The 24,202-nt window shown below is 43.5% G+C and overlaps 1 protein-coding gene across 4 annotated transcripts in view; it reads left to right on the plus strand.

Moving 5' to 3' along the window:
• The window catches only part of TCF20 (transcription factor 20), a 103,570-nt gene that overhangs the window by 67,724 nt on the left and 11,644 nt on the right, over positions 1–24,202 (plus strand). For all 4 annotated transcript variants that reach the window (XM_046646085.1, XM_046646086.1, XM_046646087.1 and 1 more), the window contains exon 3: positions 18,820–18,913. In XM_046646085.1, the coding sequence (XP_046502041.1) occupies positions 18,820–18,913 (94 nt within the window). The remainder of the gene's footprint in view (positions 1–18,819; positions 18,914–24,202) is intronic.

Consider the following 24,202-nt stretch of genomic DNA (forward strand, 5'->3'; position numbering starts at 1 on the left):
GATCGTAAGCTCGTCAACTGAAGCTAGATCGTAAGCTCGTCAACTGACTGGGACCAAAGTTTACATTCTAGGTTTAGATCACGTTTGTCCTTCCAGTGCAAGGTTTCCGGGAAGAAAAGGCATAGGAATTAAAAAGCACTGTTGTCGGAGTGGGGTAACCTGAAATGCCCTATGAGGGGTCCCACACGTTATCGCCTCATTAGTAGCCCCATAAAGCCCCCTGAGAGGGTTGGTGGGATCTGGCAGGCTAGCTTTAGAGTGTGGGGACCAGTGACCCTATGGATAGTTGTATTGGCAGTGGCTTAAATATGCCAAGACATCCTAGTTTTTGCAAGTTCCTATCTGCTGAAACTCTGCACCCGGATAAAAGTACCGCCACTGCCTGTCCTTTTTCAGACTGCCCTCGCCCTTGAAGAACCGGCCACTTCCAGGAACAGAGTGGCTTTGCCTGACGAGACTTTGACTTGTCTGGACTCAGTTGGTCAGCTGAGAAGCTGAGCAGATGAGAGGATTGGTGAGGTGGAAGTAGATCTGGTCAAGGAAGGGTAGAGCAAACGCAAGCAGGAAGAGAGGTGGTAAACAGAAGGGAAAGGACCGCTGGAGCCCAGAGTTTGCAGCATCAGAGCTTTAGCTACGGTACAAGCTGCGCAGATTTGAAATCTCGTTACAGGAGGCCTATTGTGGCAGCAAGTTTGTCATTTCTCCTACTGAAACCGTAAACTGTAGTTAAATATGGGCACCTTGTGGATGAGCGGCTCCCTGTAGTTGGCTTTCTGGCAGCATAGAGCCAACTCCTGGGTGGGATGAGCCGTGGAGAGAAGCAGGATTATACCAAGAGTCACTTTCCTGGCAGATAATTTCTTTTAAAAGATGCCTGTTAGATTCAGAAAGCACAGAAGACAATCCTTTCTCCTTATAAGCCAATTCAGTGTTTGAGCAAAGGGTAAAATAAAAATAAGCTAGTACGTGGTCTCGTGCGACTTAAATTGCAGTGTTTTAAACTCTGGCTGTAAGCGTTTCTCTCTGTGCGTGGGGAAAAGGTTGTTCTCTTTCTTCTCACAGGGCTGCCACGGGGCTCCTCCCCCTGCCCGGCTCAGCAGGGCCCTTTGCTCAGCTTCTCAGCTGCTCTTCAGAGCCAACTGCTAATTACCGCCTTAACCCTCCTGGACTCTGGAGCCCCACCTTTCTCACTTCTTAAAGGGCACAAATCCCTTTTCTTCTTGATGGGTAAAAACTCCCCTAGACAAAATATATAACGTTTGTAACAAAGTTGCAGCCTTCTCAGCTGTAAAAGAAACCCTCTGATTAGAATTATTTTAATGTAATATATGTGCCTGTGGGTAAGATAAAAGGCAAGCTGTTTCAGGAAAAAACCCAGGTCTGGTTAGCCCAAAGAAACATCATTACTGAAAGGTGTGTTGACTTTCTGATAGGTGGAGGTACGAAGACTGTGTGTTAGCAATTTACGTTTTATGCAAGAGAAAAACGATTAAACCAGCCTCCTAGTTTTAATATTCTAGAAGGAGAGGTGAAGACTGATTTTAACTTAAATTGTGGCAAATGGATGCATTTTATTTTGGAAATTGCCTTATTTTGCTTTGTTATGCCTTCATAAACTTATTCAAACTTGAAGACTGTAAACCCAGGAGAGTGAGAGTTCGGAAACTGTGGGACTTTAAAATCCACTGTGACTGGCCAGTGCCTGTGCCTGCCACATCCGCAGTTGAAGTTCATTCCACGTGTGATAATTATAAACTGGTTCGGCTTTGGGGGCACCTTGATGTAAGTAATTACTAGTACCTGAACTAGTTCTGGTACATGTTTAGAGGACATTACTATCAAGTGTCCATATTAAAACAGGTGACTGAAGGTGGGCATAAAGAGGGGTTAAACGCTGTGCCTGACCTGTGAAAAATGCTCTAATACAAAGATACATGTTCAAAACAAATGCACGTCAGTGGCGGCGTAGCTGGGTTTAACTTGAGTCACTAGCGGTGGATTGTTTTCACAGCCCGCTCCTCCTGGGCGTCTGTGCTGTTGCCTGTCTCCAGCTGCCTGTGGCCTGGCAGATAAGTCCAGGGCCTCTGGCTGCTCAGGGGCCGTCCATTCCTTGTGGGATCTCTGCTGGGACTCCCCCCTCTCCCTTTTTATAGAGTGTCTTAGGAATATCATACGTGTCATTTAAAAATTATTCTTTTCCTTTGTTGTCAAGCACATTCAGGGGGTGTTTTTGCCCTAATCAGTTTTCTTAAATGATTCTCCACTCTCTTCCTTTTTTCCCAGCTGGGTATTGTCCCCATTTACTGTTGAGAAAGTTGAGGCTTAAATAAAGGAACTCTCGCAAGCTGATATAGCGGGTGAGAGGCAGGGCCAGCTGTCGGTCTCGTTTCTCGCGGGGAGCGCCTCTGCCGCAGGTGCCCCTCCACCACAGCGTCGCTGGACAGCTGGGCTCAAGCAGAGGCCTCCGAGAACCTCCTTTCCACCTGGCTTTCTCTCGTTTCATGTCTTTGCCTCTTTTTGGATGCCTGTATTTGAGGCAGGAACCAAGAAAATGATACCCCACTGAATATAAGGAAGACAAATATGGGAGATATCAGCTGAGTAACTGGAAGGTGTCCATAACTGGATTTTTTTCATGTTAACTTTAGGATAAACAAGACAATGATAAGGAAAAAACTTGCTAACAAAGATTTACTTTTAAAAGCAAATTTTAAGTTCTATCTTGGGGTCACTTTGATAAAGCCTAGTCTCTACCTAGTATCTTACAAGAATATTCCTAATAATAGAATCATTACTCTGAGGCAATAAAGAATAATCAGTTTAATTTGAAGTAGCTTAGACTGTGTTCCTGAAAGGGTTTCTAGCTTTACCCTCAGTTAGCCAGAAAATGCCACTTGAAATTAAATCCATTCCTGATCATTCCACTTGAGATTTTGAATGTCCAAAACATTCTATTCTGTTAAGTGAAATGTTCCTAAGAGTAAGTAGCTGTCAGAGCGGGGGCCACGTGTGTCCTCGCCTCGTCAGCATCCTGCTGCACTGGTACCTGCTTCCACTGTGCCTGCCGAGTGAGCACGTCGCTTACACTGCCACACAGCAGCCTCACTGCGACTCATCTCACTGACCCCATGGCTGTAGCTCGTCACCAGGTCCTGTCACTTTTTTCTCTGAAGTGCCTCTAAATGCAGCCTCTCGTATACGTTTCCTCTCCCATACCCAGACTCTCCCATGACACCACTAAGCCGGCAACAGCCTTGTTGGCCCCTCATTCCCCACCCCTTCGGAATCATGCCATGTCACCCTCCACACCCTGAGTGCTTGTTCCCAAAAGGCAGTTTGTTCCCTCTGCCCTGGACATCTTCCCTTGCCCCTTGGCCCAGCAAGGACTCTGCTCAGGCAACTCTCTCTCAAGAATGCTTTCCTGATCTCCTTAACCAGGTCGGAGCCACTACCTCTAGTGTCACTAGGACGCTGCCTTTACTACCCTCAGAGGCCAGACCTATAGCTGGGAGACACTGCCAGAGCAGCTGCACTTACATTTTGAGCTCTACAGTACTGTTTATATTACAGTTTTTATTTCTTACCCCCAGAAAGTAAGCTCCCTGAGGGCAGACGCTAGGTGGACTTTGCATCCTCAGTGCAGCCCCATCACCTTCTGCATAGGCATGCAATAAAAATTTGTTACGTGAGTAAAAAGGAAAGATTATTTCATTGCTGAAGTTGATACCGTTTAAGGAAGCTTAAATATCAAAGCAGAGACCACTGAGAATCAAAGGCACCTTGATCTACAGTCTGTTACAACCTCTGGAGAAATCAGCATGTTAGAGGATGGATAAGGAGTAGGGAAAGCGGAGCTGGTGAAGACCAAACTGATTGAGTTCTTATTAAGGTTCTTCCAATCCATGTTTCTAGTTCTTAGACTTTGCAGTTGTATGCACTAGGGTCAGAATTGACATATTAATAAGGCAAATTAAAAATCTCAAGAGCAGCTCATTAGGAAGTCAAAATCCTTTCTTCATATTCAATAGAACAACTCGCACTTTGTGATTCTATAAAGAAGCACCAGCCTGGCTTTTCACCTCTATTAGCCAGTGGTTGTCTTCCCATCTGATGGAGCTACACTTGTGCCTTACTTCCAACGCACCTAATGTGTAAATCTGGGTTTGTGAAACAGCAACAACAAAAAGGTACGAGAGAATCTTCTAGAGAGAAGACATCCTTCCACGGCTGCGTCTTAGGCCTATTAAGTTTTACTGCTGAATGATAAAATGAACAAATGCATTGTATGAAGGCATATGTGCTCTAAATAGACTCTTCATGTGCCCGAAGTCGTGGCTAAATCCTGGCCTCTTCTGTTTGACAGATGAAGCGCAGAAAGACAAGGAAGGATATTGTTAATGAAGAAAGAAGTGCTTTAATCCCAAGTCTTCTAGCCTGATTCAGAGCATCGTAACTTCAGTGTAAAGCCTTCTCCTGATACAAAGACAATAGGAAGGGAATTCAGGGACAGGCTTTCCTCGGAGATGGAAACGGAGGCCGGGGATGCAACTGGGAGACACTGCCAGGACAGCTGCACTTAGGCTTTGACCTTGGTCAGGCTGTTGTGCACCTTACTCCACTTCCAGCCCAGCCACCCCTGAACCCCACTCACTTAGCCACAAAAACAATTATTATAGATTTGTCATGTGATTTGAAAAGCTTTCCCAGAGAAACTACCGTTTTTCAGGGTCAGCAGCAGAATTACTTTTTGATTGGGGGTTTTATGGGAGGGGAATGGGGGTCTCAATGGATCTCTTTATTCCAGATTATTTTTATATCTGAAAAATGATCAGATTAAAGACAGTTTGTGCGTGTGTATTTTCTCTCCTGGCTTTGATGGGAAGCAGATGGCTGTGTCCTGGGGGACAGAGAAGATGAGCTGTTAGGCTCTAGGTGTGTTTTGAGGAGTAGTACCACCTGCTGGGCCTTGGCTCCTCGTGACAGTGGGACCCAGAAGCAGTGGTGGAAGTTATTCTAGGTTACTGTAACGTGAGTGAGTAGGGTTACGTAAGGGTGGAGACAGGCTGGGAGCGCATGGCACGTGACACTGGTGCAGGCAGCCTGAGTCTGCTCTCCACACTACACGCAAGGGTAGTATCTGCAGAGTGCAGCAGACCAGCCTGCAGGGCACTTTTCCTCATTCTGGTTGTGCTTAGTATGCCTTTTCGGGGTGGTTTTCAATGCTTTTGACCTGCCAGTGTTTAATTTGAACTTAATTGTGTGGTTTGATTCCTCATTTATTTAGCACCTTTCCTTCCAATGCAGAAGTGCTTCATGAAACATCAAAAATAATTCCCATTAATTTCTATTGTTCAAGGTTAGGATTAGGAGGAGAAATATAATGAAAGTAATAGTGGATAGCCGCTAAGAGATGTAGAGTTCAGAGACTTGGGCAAGAGTTGACCATACACACCCTCAGAGATGAAATTCTATTGAAACATACAGCAACTAAAGTTACAAAAAGACAGTGTGACAGCAGATGTTCAGGCCATATTCTAAGGGAAAAAAATAGTTCCAAAAAATAATTCTTTAACTTAGTTTGTCTTAATAGATCCTACTTGGTATGTGTTGTGTCTAATTTTGACAGCAATAATTGCCAAAAGTATGACACATTATAGATGAAGATATTTTTTATATATTTTTATAAGTACAATTATGGAACTCTTAGCTTGTGAAACACTTTACAGTTATTTCACACAACAACTTTATGAGGAAGGCAAAGCAAATATTGTTATCCTCATTTTACAGATGATAAAATTGCTGTGGTGACTTTTTTGGCATTTACACAAGAGCCGAAACCCTCAGATTCTTTTTCAGCAGCCCCTGTGCTGCTTCGCACCTGCATAATGTTCACATTGGACCATCCGCGTTTATTCTAAAAAGCCAATCAAACTGGAAAATTTTGTCTTAAGGTACACATAATTAGCCTTTAGCCAGTAAATACTGTTAATATGAGTGACTGGCATTTACACTGGTATCAGAATTTATTAAGATGTGTGTTTAATGGATACAGTTTCTGAAGTTGATGCTTTTGCTGGAACAGCTATGGGGCATAAATGCAACTTGTAAATCCATGCACTCTACCTCTCATAGGACTGAATAAATGGGCCTAAGAAGAGTCAGGCATCTCTCTGGCCCCTCAAGGTCGGCTTTGAAGCCTTGGTGGTGCTCTGGGCTGTGGGCTGGGTTCCAGAGGCTGGCGCCAAGCCCTTCTCCTAAGTTTGTGAGAACGGCAGGTAGCAGCAAGACGCTGCAGCTGGTCTCATGAGCTTTCATGAGGGAACCTAAGAAGATTAGCTTGGAGGAAGCAAGGACCCAAAACACACAGGGCTTTATATGTATTGCTTTGGCCAATGCTTTAACGTGCTCTTGAAAGAAAATTGATAGGGTGCAGAGTTGGATCAAAGAAAGATGTTCCCAGGCTCTTGAAGGGCAGCCCCTTGTACGTAGACGATCGCACTGCCATCCAGCTGGAGTAGATTGCTCGGGTGGCACCGCTTCTGTCCTAGATAGAGAAGGCATAATTGAAAAAAACTGCTCTTGCTGTTGGCCGAAAATTAACGCATACCTTGTTCCACATTCTCAAGCTCTGCCAGCATCAGCTTTTTAACTCAGGTTGAAGAGTAACCTCGTTAGTTTTCTCCAAGCTCTCAAATTTGTCAGACATTGCATTGCGTTCATTCCATCGGCCCATTTTTACAGCTCTACAGTGTGCCAGGCCCTGGGGGTACAAGAATGCATCTCACAGTTTAGGGGAGGTGGACAAACATGAATTAGTAAATACTGTAAGCGTGAGCAAAAGTGTGGGCAGTGCTGGATGAAAGCCATCTCGGTGCAGTAGTGGCAACGTGTGTGATCTATGAGGCTCAGACAGAACCGATCACCATCAACACTAATAATACTCTGACCCAAATGCTTCGGTGCTCTGAGGCTGCTTCAAGATGCTCATTAAACAGAGCGATTATTCAGGTCGCTGTTACATCTCATAGGAAAGAGCCTTTCTGTGAATGAAAAGGCAGGAAAAATTCCCTCTTGGAGCTTTCGTCGGATATGGATTAAACTGTTCTTCGATGATTCGGCTCCTGCAGTTTGCCACCTCCAGTCAGTGAGTCCTGCCTCTGGGACAGTGACAAGGGCTGGTGAAAGGATCAGGGTGGGTGTTTGGCCACTTTCCATTTAAACATATCCAAACAGTAAGACTACATTTTATAATTCATTTCCCAAGATTACAGTATCAAGAAATACAGGATTCTTGTCAGAGTTGCTTAAAAATAACCTTTATTCCCTTCAATAGTAAATGAAAAATCCACTATTGAGAAGATTGGGCTGTTGCTTGTATGAAAAAAATACCTCGATTTAGAAATCATGATTGAAGTAAGCCCCACTGTGTGTCTCCTTTGTGTGGGGAGCAGTGTTGTGTGGACTTACCTCCTAGGGATGAAGATCATTAAACTTGCAACAACAGTGTTGTCAAAACCAAAGGACATTTAGCTGTACAGTGACTTTATTATACTGTTTGTATTATGGGAGAATGATAGTGTAAATAGTTTCTTCAGGTAAAAAGTAAAGAATCAAAATGTAATTGTAAATGGTACTCGCCTGGTGTTGATTTGGGGGTAGAAGGGGAGAAGAGAAACAGGATATTCTAGACACAAGTTACTATATTCTGTCTTTGGCACCTGCCACGTAGGAAGACTTTTCAGATGTTGGATAGTTGAGTGAATAAAGGAGACTAGGAGGCAGCATGGTATGGTATAAAAAACGTTGAACTTGGGGCTTGCCCATGGCCTAGTGGTTAAGTTCAGTGGCCAGGGTTCAGTTTCCAGGCACAGACCTACACCATCGGTCAGTGGCCACGCTTTGGCGGCAACCCACATACACAATAGAGGAAGATTGGCAGAGATGTTAGCTCAGGGCAAATCTTCCTCAGCAAAACAAAAAGAATGTTGAACTTGGGGTTCAGAAGAAAAAAGGTTGAAGTTCTAAGTTTTGGTACTTCTAGTTATGTAATCTTCAGCCATCACTTTTGCTTCTAGCCTGTTTCTTGAACCAGAAAAAAGAGCATTGAAGACAGATTCAGTGTCTTTTGTAGTTCCATTGTCACTGATCTCATGCCAGAATTTGCCTAAGAAAAAGTAAGTGAAATTGTAGGTGTTTTCATGAGGGAGGAATTTCTTGCATTGAAGATTGTAAAGGGAAAATGAGCAGTCACTTCTTTATTATGACATTCTCAGGAAATCCCCACTTATTAGTTTTCTGTCACTGCTGTAACACATTACCACAAACTTAGAGGCTTAAAACACAAACTTGTTGTTTTACAAGTTCTGTAGGTCACAAGTTCTAGGTAAGAATTGGTTTCTTGGATTTTCCACCTTGTAAAGGTTGCCCACATTCTTGCCTTGTGGTCCCTTCCTCCATCTTGAAAACCAGCGGATTGCATCTCTGACCCTGCTTCCATCATCACATCTCCCTAAGGCTTGCAGCTGTGACTGCCTCTGGGGGAGATTCTTCACTTTATGGACCACTGTGGTTAGATTGGGGCCCCTGGATAATCCAGCACACTCTCCGTCTCACAACCCTTGACGTAGTCACGTCTGCGCAGCCCTGTGGCTTGTCGGGCCACTGGTTCTGGGGATGAGGTTGGACACCTTTGGGGGCACTTCTGCCTCTCGCACCGCCTCATCCACATTGGTCTGTAGGAGACAGCAGTGTAGTGTAGAAAGCACCAAATGGCTCCCAGGAAGCCTGAAACCTAGCTCAGCCAGTCATTGCATCTTTCTATGTCTTTGTTTTCCTCATCTAAAAACCTGGGGAGTTGAAACTGGACGAGTGGTTCTCAAACTGTATTGTGCATCAGAATTGTCTGGAGACTTGTTACAGCACAGATTGAGATGGGGCTTGAGAATTTGCATTTCCTTTTTAAGTCTTATTGTGGTAAAATACGTTTAACATAAAATTTACCATCTTAACCATTTTTAAGTACATAGTTCAGTGGTATTAAATACATTCACATTGTTGTGCAACCATCATCACCATCCGTCTCCAGAACTCTTTCATCTTACATAACTGAAACTCCTACCCATTAAACAGTATTCCCCATTTTTGCCTCCCTCCGGATCGTGACAGCTACCATTATACTTTCTGTATCTCTGATTTTGACTACTCTAAGTACCTCGTGCAAGTGGGATCATACAATATTTGTCTTTTTCTGACTGGTTTACCTCACTTAGCATATTGTTTTCCAGCTTCATCTGTGTTGTAGCATGTCAGAATTTCCTTCCTTTTTAAGGTTGAATAATACTCCATTGTGCAGATATACCACATTTTGCTTATCCATTCATCTATTGATGGACACTTGGGTTGCTTCCACATTTTAGCTATTGTAGATAATACTGTTGTGAACATGGGTGTACAAATATCTTTGAGACTCTGCTTTCATTCTGGGGAAGTATATAGCCAAAAATAGAATTGGCTGTATCACATAGTAATTCTATTTGTAATTTTTTGAGGAAAAATTAAAATTATTTGTAATTTTGTGCTGTATTGTTTTGCACAGTGGCTGTACCATTTTGCATTTACAGTAATAGTGCCCAAGGGTTCCAATTTCTTTGCATCTTTGTGAACACTTGCTGTTTCCTGTTTTTTTGATATTAACTATTCTAATGGGTGTGAGGTGATATCTCATTGTGGTTTTGATTTGCATTTCCCTGATGATGAGTGATGTTGAGCATCTTTTCATGTGCTTATTGGCCATTTGTATATCTATTTTGGAGAAATGTCTATTGAAGTTCTTTGCTCATGTTTGAAATGAGTCGTTTAGGAGTTCTCTATATATTCCTGATATTAACGCCTTATCTTATATGCAATTTGCAAATATTTTCCCCCAATCTGTAGGTTGCCTTTTTTACGCTGTTGATAGTGCCTTTTGGTGTGCAAAGTTTTTAAATTTTCATGAAGTCTTATTTGTCTGTTTTTTCTTTTGTTATGTAGGCCTTTGATGTTATAGCCCAAAAAATCATTGCCAAATCTAGCATCATGAACCTTTTGTCCTGTGTTTTCTTCTAAGGGTTTTATCATTTTAGGTCTTTCATCTACGTTGAGTTAATTTTTGTATAAGTTGTTAAGTAAGGGTCCAACTTCATTCTTTTGCATGTGGAGATCCAGTTTTCCCAGCACCATTTGTTGAAAAGACTGACCTTTTCCCCATTTAATGATCTTGGCACCCTTGTCAAAAATTATTTGGCCATTTGTGCAAGGGTTAATTTCTGGGCTCAGTATTCCATTGGTATCTATCTTTGTTTTCATGCCAATGCCACACTATTGATTACTGTAGTTTTGTACTGTTTTGAAATCAAGAAGTATGAGTCCTTCAGTTTTGTTCTTTTGCAAGATTGTTTTGACTATTCAGGGTCCCTTGAGATTCTATATGAATTTTAGGATAAAAGGTTTTTCTGTCTCTGCAAAAAAAAGAGTCATTGGGATTTTGACAGAGATTGCGTTGAATCTGTGTGGATCATTTTGGGTAGTGTTGACATTTTGATAATATTAAGTCTTCTAATCCATGAATATGGGTTGTGTTTTAATTTATTCCTGTCTTCTTTAATTTATTTCAGCAGTGTTTTATATTTTTCATTGTAAAAGTCTTTCACTTCCTTTGTTAATTCCTAAGTATTTTATTCTTTTTGATGCTATTGAGAATCAAGTTGTTTTTGTAATTTCCTTTTCAGATTGTTCATATATAGAAATGCAGCTGATTTTTGTGTGTTGACTTTGTATCTTACTAATTTGCTGGATTTATTAGTTCTAACAGGTTTTTTGGTGAACTCTTTAGGGTTTTCTACATGTAAGATCATATCTTCTGCAAACAGAGATAATTTTACTTCTTCCTTTCCAGTTTGGACACCTTGTATTTCTTTTTCTTTCCTAATTGTTCTGGCTAGAACTTTCAGTACTATTGTGAATAGAAGCAGTGAAAGCAGGCATCCTTGCCTTGTTTCTCATCTTAGAGGAAATACTTTCCATCTTTCACCATCGAGTATGATATTCCCTGTCGGTTTTTCATATTTGGCTTTTATTATGTTGAGGTAGTTTCTTTCTATTCCTAGTTCGTTGAGTGTTTTTGTCATAAAAGTGTGTTGAATTTTGTCAGATATTTTTTCTACATCAGTTGAGATGATCGTATGGTTGTTTTCTTCGTAGTGTTGATTGATTTCCCTGTGTTGAACCATCCTTGCCTTCCAGGGATAAATCCCACTTGGACATGGTGTATAATCCTTTTAATATGCTGCTAAATTCTGTTTGCTAGTATTTTGCTGAGGATTTTTGCATCAATGTTCATGAAGTATATTGATCTGTAGACTGTTTTTCTTGTAGTGTCTTTGTCTAGTTTTGGTAACAGATAATGCTGTCTTCATAGGATAATTTTGAAAACGTTCCCTTCTCTTTGATTTTTGGGGAAAGTTTCATGAGGATTGGTATTAGTTGTTCCTTAAATGTTTAGTGGAATTCACCAGGGAAGCCATCAGGTCCCAGGCTTTTCTTTTTTGGGAGATACCTGATACTGATTCAATCTCATTACTAGTTATCAATCTGTTCAGATATTTTATTTCTTCATGATGTAGTCTTGGTAGGTTTTGTCTTTCTGGAAATTTGTCTGTTTCATCTAGATTATTTAATTTGTTGCTATACAGTTGCTCATAGTACTTTTTTTTTTTTTTTTTTAAGATCGGCACCTGAGCTAACATCTGTTGCCAATCTCTTTTTTTTTTCCTTCTTCTCCCCAAAGCCCCCAGGTACATAGTTGTATCTTTTCTAGTAGCAGGTCCCTCTAGTTGTGGCATGTGGGACACCACGTCAGCATGGCCTGATGAGTGGTGCCATGTCTGCACCCAGGATCCGAACTGGCAAAACCCTGGGCCGCCAAAGCACAGCACAGGGCTGGCCCCTTATATGCTTTCTTATAATCCTTTTTATTTCTGTAGAGTTAGTAGTAATGTCCCCAGTTTCATTTCTGATTTAGTAATTTGAGTCTTCTCTCCTTTTTTTCTTAGATCATCTAGCTAAAAGTTTGTCGATTTTGTTAATCTTTTTGCAGAACCAATTTTGGTTTCGTTCCTTTTCCTCTCTTCTCTGTTTGATTTGTCTCTGCTCCAATCCTTATTATTTCCTCCCTTTTGCTAGCTTTGGGTTTAGTTTGTTCTTTTTATAGTTCCTTAAGTTGTAAACTTAGGTTGTGGACTTGAGATTGTTCTTATTTTTAATGTAAGTATTTATAGCTATAAACTTCCCCCTTAGCATTGCTTTTGCTGCATTCTGTAAGTTTTGGGTTTTGTTTTCATTCATCTCTAGGTATTTCCTAATTTCCCTTGTGATTTCTTCTTTGATCCATTGATTGTTTAAAAGTATGTTGTTTAATTTCCACAATTTTGTGAATTTTCCAGTTTTCCTTTAGTTACTGATTTCTAACTTCATCTCATTGTGGTCAGAGAAGATACTCCGCATGTCTGTCTTTTAACATCTGTTGAGACTTAATTTGTGGCCCACCATACAGACTACCTAGGAAGATATCCATGTGCACTTGAGGAGAACGTGTGTTCTGTTGTTGGTAGTTGGGATGTCCTGTGTGTCTGTCAGATCTAGTGGTTTATTGTGTTGAGTCCTCTGTTTCTTTACTTATCTTCTCTCTGATTTTTCTATCCATTATTGTGAGTGTAGGGTATTGAAGTCTCCAATTATTATTGTACAACTATTTCTCCCTTCAATTCTTTCAGGTTTTGCTTCATATTTTTTGATGGTTTGTCATTAGATGTGTAAATGTTTATATCTCTTCTTGCTGCATTGAGCCTTTTATTAATATATGATGTCCTTCTTTGTCTTGTAGCCTTTTTTGATGTAAAGTCCATTTTGTCCATATTAGTACAGCCTTTCCTTTTCTCTTTGGTTATGGAATATCTCTTTCCATCTTGTCACTTTCAATCTATTTGTATCTTTGTATCTAAAGTAAGTCTCTTGTGCACAACATATAGTTGAATCATGAGTGTTTATCCATTCTGCTAATCTCTGTCTTTTGAATAGAGAGTTTAATCTATTTACATTTAAAGTAATTACTGATAATAGGGCCTTACTTCTGTCACTTTGCTATTTGGTGGTTTCTGTATGCCTTATAGCTTTTTTATCCCTCGTTTCTTGCATTACTGCCACCTTTTATGTTTAGTTGACTGTTTTCTATAGTGAAAAGTTTAAATTCCTGTCTCATTTCCTTTTCTATTCATTCGATACCTCTTTTCTTCATGGTTACCATGGGGATTACATTTACTATCCCTATATTGTAACATTCTAATTTGAATTTATATCAGCTTAACTTCAGTAACATATAAAAACTCTCTTCTTAGGGGCTCACCCCATGGCTGAATGGTTAAACGTCCACACAGTTGGCTTCAGTGGCCCAGGTTTGCCATTTCAGATCCCGGGTGCAGACCTACTCCACTCATCAGCCGTGCTGTGGAGGCGTCACATGTACAAAGTAGAGGAGGACTGGCACAGATGTTAGCTGAGGGCTAATCTTCCTCACACACACACAAAAAACACTGTTCCTTTTCAGCTCCAATCCTTTTTCATTGTTGATGTCACAAAATTACATCTTTATACATTGTGTATATGTGTGGCCAAAAACGTAAACTAAAAATTTTTTAAAGTGCGTTATTCTCTTAAATTATGTGGAAACAAGATTGAGTCACAAACCAAAGTTACAGTAATACTAGCTTTGTACTAATAATTGCTTTTTTTTTGTTTAACTGTATTAGTCTCTTAAATCACGTAGAAAACAAAAAGTACAGTTACAAACCATGGTTACAATAATACTAGCTTTTATAATTGCCTGTGTATTTACCTGTATTGAGATATTTATTTCTGCATATGGCTTTTAGTTACCGTCTAGTGTCCTTTCATTTCACCCTGCAGGACTCCCCTGAGCATTTCCTGCACGGCAGGTCGAGTGGTCCCAAACTCCCCTCACCTTTTGTTTATCTGGGAATGTCTTAACGTCTCCCACACTCTTGAAGGACGGTTTTGCTGGATATAGGGTTCTTGGTTGATAGTTTTTTTCTTTTAGCACTTTGAATATGTCAGCCCACTGTCTGCTGGCCTCCGAAGCTTCTGATGAGAAATCTGCAGATTATCGTACTGAGGATCCCTTGTAGCAACTCGCTTCTCTCAAGATTCTTTCTTTGGCTTTTGAAAATTTATGTGTCTCGGTGCGATCTCTTGAGTGCATCTTAGTAGGATTTTGTTGAGCATCTTGGATGTTTATATTCATGTATTTCATCAAATTTGGGAAGTTTTCAGTCATTATTTCTTCCAAAATTGTTTCCATCCCTTTCTCTTCTTTTTCTAGGAACCCCACAGTGGCCAGTGTTGGTCTGCTGAGTGGTTTCCCACAGGTCCCTTAGGCTCTGGTCGCTTTTTTTAACCTTTTTTTTTTTTTCTGTTCCTCAGACTCAATAATTTCCATTGATGTCTTCAAGTTCACTGATTCTTTCTCCTGCCTACTGCAATCTGTCCTGAATCCTTGTAGTGAATTTTTAATTTCACTTATTGTACTTTTCAGCTTCAGAATTTCTTTTGGTTTCTTTTTAGGTTTTCTGTCTCTTTATTGATATTTTCATTGGTTCACACAGTGTTTTCTTGACTTTCTCCACGTCTTCCTTTTGTTGTTTGAGCATCTTTACGACAGTTCTTTTAAAGTCTTTGTCTAGTGTATCTGCCGTTAGGTCTTTCTCAGGAGCAGTTTCTGTTGATTTGTTGTTTTCCTTTGAATGGGCCATACTTTCCTCTTCTTTGTGTGCCTTCTGAGTTTCTGTTGAATGCTGGACATTTGAATCTCATAATGTGGTAACTCTGGAAATCAAATTCTTCCCTTTCCCCAGAGTTTGGTTTTTTGGGGGGGTTGTTACCCTTTTTATTTTTTTTATTGTTGCAGTCTGTCTCTGTGCCTAGGATCAGCCTGAGGTATAAACTTGAGGTCTTTTTTGAGCCTTTCCCTGGGAATGCACAGTCACTTTCTAATTTTCCCCATATATGTTGATGTTTTTGGATGTCCTAGTCTTTAATATCTGGCTCCCAAAAGGGGATAAAGCAAAAAATGAAGTCAGGGGAAGGGCAGCCTTTTAAATCCCCTGGGAGTCACTTCAGCCTGAGGGGTGGGGCTTGCAACAGTGGGGGAAGATGCAACAGCAATGGCTGCCTGATTGTCTCCATCTCTTTGATCAGAAGCAGTAATCAGCAGTCAGAGCAGAGATCCCCAGTACCTGGAGGACAGGGTTTCCTTTTGCCCACACTAGCTCCCACCAGGTGTCTGCAAGCTGCTCCAGGATGCTGTCCACAGCTGCCTGCCACTTTGCTGGGAATGGGAGATGGGTAACTGCTACTGTGTAAGAGCTAAAATTGACCAAAATTAACTGCAATTTGCCGTCCTAGTCTTCCCCTGGAAGATGCAAGCTTTCAAGTGTGCCAGAGTTCCAGAATAGTTACATCAGACCCATCTGCCAGTGCAATTGTTATCCAGGTGGGGAGAGAGATTCCCAGTGCTCCCTACTTCACCATCTTCCCAGAATCCCCAAATTTGCGTTTCTAACACGTTCCCCAGTGATGCTGATGCGGCTGGTCCAAGGATTATACTTTGAGAACCACTGAACTCAACTCTTTCAGGTCCTTTCTTTAAGGCCCTATTACACCATGCAGGGTCTTTCTCCTGTGGATGCAACATAGTAAACTAATTGTGCTTTTTAATTGAAAGAAGCAAGCATCATTTTATTGATATAATCACCTGATGGGGGATGAGTTTCTTTCTCAAAAAAGATGGGACCTGTGGTCTGTGGGCTGGTTCAGGGCAGGGAGCTTTGGGAAGCCCTGCAGGGGACAGAGGCACGTGTTGTGGTAGGAAGGCAGCAGACATTGTTCAGACCCGAGCTTGATCGCTTCTCTTTCCCATCTGCAAGCACGCATGATGACAGGGCTGCTCTGCAGCTTCCTCTGCTGAGGTGGTCTGTGGAGAGCGTCTAGTGTGTGTCTGGCACATGATCATCTTGGGTCGCCTTTACTGAGCGTTTTGTATCCAGCCACTGTTCTAAGCCTGGATTGACACATTGAACCCTCACAGCATCTCTGAGGGGGATGGTAGCATTAGGTCCCTGTTTGCAGGTTGAGGAAACAGGTGGGAGGAAACAGAGGTGAGGAATTTGGCGAAGAACACATATAGGAAGTGGTGGAGTCACTTACCAGGGAACTCTAGGTTCCAGAGCCCACACACTTAACCTTATACGGCAGTGCCTCAAATGCTAGGGCCCTTCCTGCATCAATTAGGATATTTTGACTGCAAGTTACAAAACTAAGCTAAAAAGAGTTTTTTTTTCTTTAAAAAGGTCTCCTCCCCCAACAAGTCTGGCGATGGGGTGGTCTTGGGGTTGGTTAATTTAGTGCTCAACAGTGTCACAAGGATCTCAGTTCGCTTTGTCCTGTCACTCTGCCGTCCTCAACAGGTTGGGCTTTGTCTTCAGAACTGTCTTCTCCTGGTGACAAGATGGTTGCAACAGATGCCATCCTCACAGAGGCTGAGTGAGAAAATGACCTATTCCTGCCTCTTGTCCCTCTTTAAGGGAGGTGAAACTTGTCCAGGAGCTCCTTTTCCTGTAGACTTTCCTACCAGAAATGCTTGGCACACCCGTTCTCAATTGGGATTCACCCCCCAGGGTGGAGAGGGCCTGGAGCACAAGCCCTCTGGATAGCTGACTACTGGGGGCTCTTTAGTAAGAAGTGGTATAGCAGGAATGGCTGCAGGTAGGCCCCTGACAGATCAGCCTCCTTTCATCCCCTCTGGTTGATGTTGAAACCTTTGTTCGGAAGGTGCTCTGTGGCACTGACAGAAGTAGATAAAGTTTAGGGTTGCCCGAAGTGCTGCCACTGTCCTTGGTTTACTCTAGGCCAGGTGATCTTTTATTTCTTGGCAAGAGTGTGAGGGCACACGGTAAACATTTCTGAGAGGAAGGCAAAGCTCTTGAAGGACTTGTCTTACAGCCTTGTTCTTGCCCCACATGTCCCTGCAGGAAGCTGGGGTGGTGGTCAGCTGGGTCAGCTCTGACCTGGAGCTCTGGCTTCCCCTTCTGGTGCTTCAGGCACCTCGTCTGTAGAGCAGGGGACGTTACAGGGCAGTATAAGGACTGGATGAGATATTCCACGTCAGTTGCATACAGTGACACCTGACGCATGGTGAGCTGCACTGTTGCCAGCATTATTGTGGTTTTACCCTCAGTATTGGCATAAGGGGGGCTTGGTCTAGCTCCTTGTCATCTGCTCCTGCCTCAGTGGCCTGGAGGTATCCATTCCATAGCACCATCCAGGTGAGCTGCACTTCCACTCCTGCTGAGGCGTTCCTGACTGCTGGAGGCCTGTGAGCCACACTGACCCCAGAGAGGCTGCATCCGGGGCCTGCCTCTGTGTGGGAAGAGAGAGAGAAGGGCACCCTTTAGTCACTTTGTCCCAGGAAGGGTGCAGATGTGTGGCGGGGGCGGGGTGGGGGGGTGCCGTTCTACACAAATGTAACCGCTTAGGAAGCACTTTTACTTTCTTTTTCCTAGAATCAGGAGCAAGGGTCTGTACCCGCCAGGTAGCCTTACCTGGGTGTGCCTCGGCCACCAGAAGAGTCTGCGTCCTTCCTCAGTAGGGCAATTGTGGTTGAATTTTACAACCGGTAGGCTGTAAGAGCACTGTGGAAAGCGAGTTCTTTCTCAGCTTGCCAAACAGCTGGAAGCAAGACGCTTTGTGGCCTGTCTCCCCTTGAGGAAACAAGGCAGGACTTTGTGCCTTGCACCTCTACAGCAATGTAGGACATGGCAGAGCTGAAGTTCTACTTCAGCGAGATCAGGTCTGGAAAGAAACTGCGTTTCACAGGCCTTTGTAACAGATGTTCCAGGTAGGCCTAAGAGCACTGTGGAAAGCGAGTTATTATCAATTATTAAGCTTATTGTTGATAAGACACATTTCTTATGCTGACAGTATTGAGCACGCACAGCAGCCATGTCATAGGGTGACAGAGATGTGCCCCGCTTTAAGAACACCTGACCATATAAGGAGGAGCATCTCAATTACAGAATAGTGTCTCACTTAGCCAGAAACTCATGGCAGGTTTCCTAGTGCATTTAAAATAGGATTTGTGTATAAAAATACCATTTGCACACAGGAGCCCATATTTTCTGAAAAGAGAAATATACTTGTATTGGACATTTGGGATAAGCAGAATAAAAATAAAATCTTACAAATATAAGAGCTGAAACCAAATTCCACTTTTAATTCTAAAAGGTTTATATATAACTTTACTATCTTACCCTCTCCCCGTCCGCCAGACTGCCACAGCAGAATAAACAGGCAAGAGCTATAGGCAGTTGAAGACAGCGGTGAGGAGTGAGGAGAGCACGGGCGAGCATGCGGGCCTGTGGACAGCGGGAACACCAGAAGCGGGCTGGCTGCCCCCCCCCCCCCCCCATCAGTGTTGTTCTGTTTCATTTATTTGTGAACGTTTGTGAGGCCTGGCATAAAACTTGCTGCTGAGTTCCTTCCATGGTGTGGTCACTGAGTGGCAGTTAGAAATTGACCGGCCCATCCTGCCACCACAAACTGCTGTAAGCACAGAGACGTGTGCTGAGGGCTGTCCGATGGGGTCTAGGGAAGGCCTGGAGGAGACAGGTGGATCTGCGATGCTGACATGCCTGACTTCTTCCTCCCTTTCAGAAATGTTCCCACTGCCAGGAGGCAGGCGCCACCTTGGGCTGCTACAACAAAGGCTGCTCCTTCCGCTACCATTACCCGTGTGCCATCGACGCAGGTAAGATGGGACCGCCGACCCCTGTCCAGAGCATCTGGAGGCTAGGACATCCACTTTGGTCCTCTTCCTTCTTCCCCATCTTTCTAGTTCTTTTTGTCTCTTCTCACCCTGTTCTGTTTGTAAATTCTAAAGGAACGCAGAGGGGATAATAAAAAGGAGTGAAATGGGGTAATATTTGTAACTAACAGTTTTATTCATATATTTCACACACGATTCACCTATTTAAGTGTACAATTCAATGGTTTTTGGTATATTCACAGCACTGTACAACCGTCATCACAATAAATTTTAGAACATTTTCATTGCCTCATAAACCCCTACTTGGTGGTGGTCACTCCCCCCCCGACCCTAGCCCCTGGCAGCCACTCATCTACTTTCTGTCTCTATGGACCCACCTATTGGGACGTTTCATGTAAGCTGAATCGTACAGTGGGTGGTCTTTGTGACTGGATTCTTTCACTTAGCATGATGTTTTTTAGGTTTATCAATGTTGCAGCATTTATCTAAAGTTCTTCATTTTTGTTGACAAACAATATTTGTAACAATATTGTAAGGACATACCATATTTTATTTATCATTCATCAGTTGATGCACATTTAGGTTGTTTCCACGTTTTGATTATTATGAATAATGCTGCTGTGAACTTTGACATGCAAGTGTTTGTGCAGACATAATGTTTTCAGTTCTCTTGGATGTAAACCTAGGTGTGGAATTGCTGGGTCAAATGATAACTCTGTGTTTAACCTTTTGAGGAACTGTCCGACTGTTTTCCACAGTGGCCAAACCATTTACATCCGTCCAGCAGAGTATGAGGATTCTAATTTCTCCACATCCTCACCCACACGGGTTATTGTCTATCTTTTTGATTGCAGCCATCCCAGTGGGATGAAGTGGTATCTCATTGTGGTTTGATTTGCATTTCCCTGATGGCTAATGATGTTGAGCACCTTTGATGAAGTCCGCTTTATTTTTTCTTTTATTGCTTGTGCTTTTTTTTTTGCTTGTTGCATTTTCGCATGTCTAAGAAACCGTTGCCTAATCCAAAATCACAAAGATTTGTGCCTGTATTTTCTCTAAGAGTTTTATAGTTTTAGCCCTTCCACAGGTCTTTGACCCATTTTGAGTTAATTTTTATATGTGGTGTGAAGTAGAAGTCCAGTTCATTCTTTTGCATATGGATTCCAGTTGTCCCAGCACCGTTTGTAGAAAAGATTTTTCTTTCCTCATTCAGTGATCTTGGCACCTTTATCAAAAACCAATTGACCATAAATGTGTAGGCTTATTTCTGGACTCTCTCTGGTACCACACTGCCCTGACTACCGCGGCTTTGTAGTAGATTTTAAAATTGGAAAATACGACTCCCCCAATTTTGTTCCTTTTTTCCAAGATTGTTTTGGCTGTTGTAGGTCCTTTGCCGTTCCATATGAATTTTAGCATCAGCTTGTCCATTTCTGCGAGAAACAGCCATTGACACTTTGGTGCGGATTGCACTGAATCTGTAGGTGAAGTTAGGGAGTACGGCCCTCCTAACAACAGTGTGTCTTCCAACCCGTGATCGTGGCATGTCTTTCCATTTAGTTCAGTCTTTGATTTCTTTCAGCAGTGTTTTAGCATTTTCAGAGTCTAAGTTTTGCACTTCTTTTGTTAAATTTATTCCTAAGTATTTTATTATTTTTGATGCAGTTGTAAATAGAATTGTTTTCTTTATTTAATCTTCAGATTCTTCATTGTGAGTGCCTAGAAATACAATTGACTTGGGTATATTGATCTTGTATGCTGTAACTTTGCTCAACTCGTTGATTAGTTCTAATAATTTTTAGTGGATTTCTATGTACAAGATATGTCATGTGCACATAGTTTTACTTCTTCCTTTCCAATCAGATGCCTTTTATTTCTTTTTCTTGCTAATTACCTGGGCTAGAACTTTCTTTTTTTTGAGGAAGATTAGCCCTGAGCTAACTGCTGCCAATCTTCCTCTTTTTCCTGAGGAAAACTGTCCCTGAGCTAACATCCGTGCCATCTTCCTCTACTTATGTGTGGGATGCCTAACACAGCAGGGCTTTTGCCAAGCGGTGCCATGTCTGCACCTGGGATCCGAACCGGCGAACCCTGGGCCACCGAGAAGTGGAACATGCGAACTTAACCGCTGCGCCACTGGGCCGGCCCTAGAACTTCTAGTATAATGTTGGGTAGAAGTGGCAAGAGCTGGCATCCGTGTGTTATTTCCAACCCATTAAATGTGATGATAGCTGTGGGGTTTTCATAGATGTTCTTGATGCAGCTCGGGAAGTTTCCTTCTCTTCCCAGTTTGTTGAGTGTTTTTATCCTGAAGAGGTGTTGCATTTTGTCAAACGTTTTTTCTACGTCTGTTGAGATGATCAGAGCAATGTTTTGTAGTTTGATAACTGTTGAAAGAAGGGAAACCTTTTGTCCAAGAAGTGTCACCGAATGAGTAATGCAGAAGACTCGAGTCCTGACCAGAGCTTCAGCAGCCTGGGCAAACCACAGTCCTCTCCCTCTAGACTCTTGACTCCAGTGGCTGTTTTCACCAGTGATTCTTGGAGCCCTAGCTGTTCCTAAGACCTTCACCTAGCTGCCCTCGTAATGCTTGCAGTCAGGAGGGAGGGAGAGAAAAATGGAAAGACAGATGAGAGTGCAGCAGTGGGCATGGTGCTTGTTGTCTCTGGGAGCCTCCTGGGTTCTGAGGGGGAAATGTGACCTTCCGCGGAGGCAGCCACTCCGACTCTGGGAGGCAGGAGTTGATTTGGATTTGGTGAGGAGGAGGCATGGCTGGGACAGCGGCATAAAGCACGGGGAGCGGGATCTGACCGGCGTGGACAGAATCTGAGCTCATCTTGACCACCCTTCCTTCCAGGGCGGTTGTTCAGCACTCCTGGCGTTTGTCCCCCTGCCTTTTACATCCTTCTCTTTGTCCCTCTGTCCCCGCCTCCCTCTTCTTTTCTTTCCCAGTTTACGTAGGAGGAGCAGCTAAAAAGAACAAGAAAGGTACCAAGAGAGAATGCTTATGCCAAAGTTAGATTCCCATGAAAGTGTGTGTCTGCACGCACTGAAGGGCAGCTGGTGGCCAGGGTCCTGTTTGACCAGAGGGATGGTGGGGAGTGAAAAGAGAGCATTGAAGTGTCAGTTCCGGGAGTTGGGGTTGCAGTCTGTCCCTATGTTTTCTTTCTTCCCCTGATGTTTCCGCGTTGGGCCTGAGCAGTGCTTCACCCTGCCTTGTGGTCTAGCGTGTTCTGTGGGGCGCTCGTTAAGTCTCTCGAGAGCCAACCGTTGCCTTTTCTCGTATTCATGATATTGCCCTAGTTACATCAGAATGTGTTGTTTTCTTTTCCTAGTTTGTCTTGTGGCTTTTAAGTGAAGATTTTTAAATATTAAGTTTGGGCCGTTGTCTGTAGGTTTTGTGTGGGGAATACTGTGAGAACTGCCTCTCGCCATCAGCGGCTGGGTGAGGAGTGGCCTCCTGCACTGAGGCTCTGCTCGGAGCATCAGGCAAGCAGCAGGCAGGGAACCCTGGCACACTCCCTGTCTGTGCGCTGGGGCACCAGCCGGATCAGGGAGCAGGCTAACAGCCGCCTCCTCCGACAGTTTCTCAAGGGATTGAGCAGTGCCGCTCGATAGAGCTTCCTGCAAAAATGGGGATATTCTAGGTCTGCACCCTGCAGTACAGTAGCCGCAAGCCCTGTTTGACCATTGAGCACCTGAAATGTGGCTAGTAGGGATGAAGGACTGAATTTCTTCCTTTATTTTATTTAAACTTAGATTTACGTAGCCGTGTGTGGCCAGCAGCGGGTCAGGCTCGGGCAGTAGGTTTGGGGTTCCTTGGGGAGGGCACAGGGCTTTTCCTCCTCTCTGATGGGGGCTTGCTGGGTCCGCCACCCCGCCCCGCCAGCAGGGAAGCAGGGGCTGCTTCATCCACTGAGGGTTAGTAAGGGAACGGTGTCGTCACTCTCTCTGTTTGAGCCTGTCTTGCGTGGCCTGCCCAGGGAAGTTGGTAACCTCTCTGTTGGGCAGAAGTTGGTGGCTGAGTACGCAGTGAGAGGGAGGCTTCCTGGTTCAGGGGGGCCAGGGTGGGGCCTTGGCCCTTGGCTTAGCTGCCGCATACTCTGCTCATCCTTGTGGAGAGCTGGGACCAAAGCAGCAGCTTCACAAGATGACTGTATCTTGGGCATTTGTCCGTCTTCTCGATGACCCAAGTCGCACTGACCCAGAGGCCTGCACCTCCGTGTGGGGATGGATGCATGTATTTATCCCACTTGGGCTTCTCAGGGATTCTGTTCTGTATGTGATGAATCTCTGTAGCCAGGAAAGGTGTTCATTGACTGACTTTCTTTCTAATTATAATAAAAATAAATCTCTGTGTTTAAGGGTCCCTCGTCTCTGTATAGAGTAAGGAACAATTTTAACATTTCCATCTCTGCCTTGCTGTCAACTGCCCAAACCTTTAGAGAGCTGTTGATGTCTAAGGGAAAACTTTTATTACGGGACACATCTCCATGGCAGCAGAATCTTTGTTTTATGAGTATTTGTGGCTCCTGCAGGCTTTTGCCCTACCTGATGCTGCCCCTACATTTGTGACATCATGGTTGGCTGTTTTGTGCTGCTTGGTATGTCACAGGCACACAGGATTTGCTCCAGGTGGGAAATGCAGTAATAAGAACATGAGCGCTGGTTTAAAAAAAAAAAGATTTAATGTATTTAATGCAACAAGCCACAACAATTAAGACCGAAGGAAAAAAGAGCTGTGGTGGCTCGTTAATAATTCCACTGTGCATAAAGGATCTTGCCTAGAGGGGATTTTTCTTTTACCCTCATGAAGAAACACAGCTGGGAATTTCACTTTCCACAGCCACTCCTGCAGCAGCGTTTTAAAGCTGCTCTCTCTCTTTGCAGACGTTGATCTTGCAGTAGTGGGTTTGGAGCCCTGCAAGGGTCATTATGAAACAACTGTTGGTCTGGCCTCTGCCTGGAGAGGCAGCCCTCGGCATCACAGAAACCACTTCCAGGGCCTCACTCCTGTCCCATTACTCCCCTCCTTTGGCCCCAGGATCCTGAGGCTGCCCCTCAGCGAGGCGGGCTGAGGCTGGTGGGTCCCTGTGTCCCAGCCTGGATTTTGCACTCTAAGTCCTAGCTGTGGCTCTCAGGGAGATTGTAGGTGACCTGAAGACAGTGTCTGGGGCCTGGTAGATCTACAGGACATTACACCTACCTTCTCCTTTTCTGCCTCCTTGAGCTCACCATCCTCTCAAGTTGGGGTATATATGAAGGTGTTAC

This window comes from Equus quagga, chromosome 19, assembly GCF_021613505.1.
Source record: "Equus quagga isolate Etosha38 chromosome 19, UCLA_HA_Equagga_1.0, whole genome shotgun sequence".
NCBI lineage: Eukaryota > Metazoa > Chordata > Mammalia > Perissodactyla > Equidae > Equus > Equus quagga.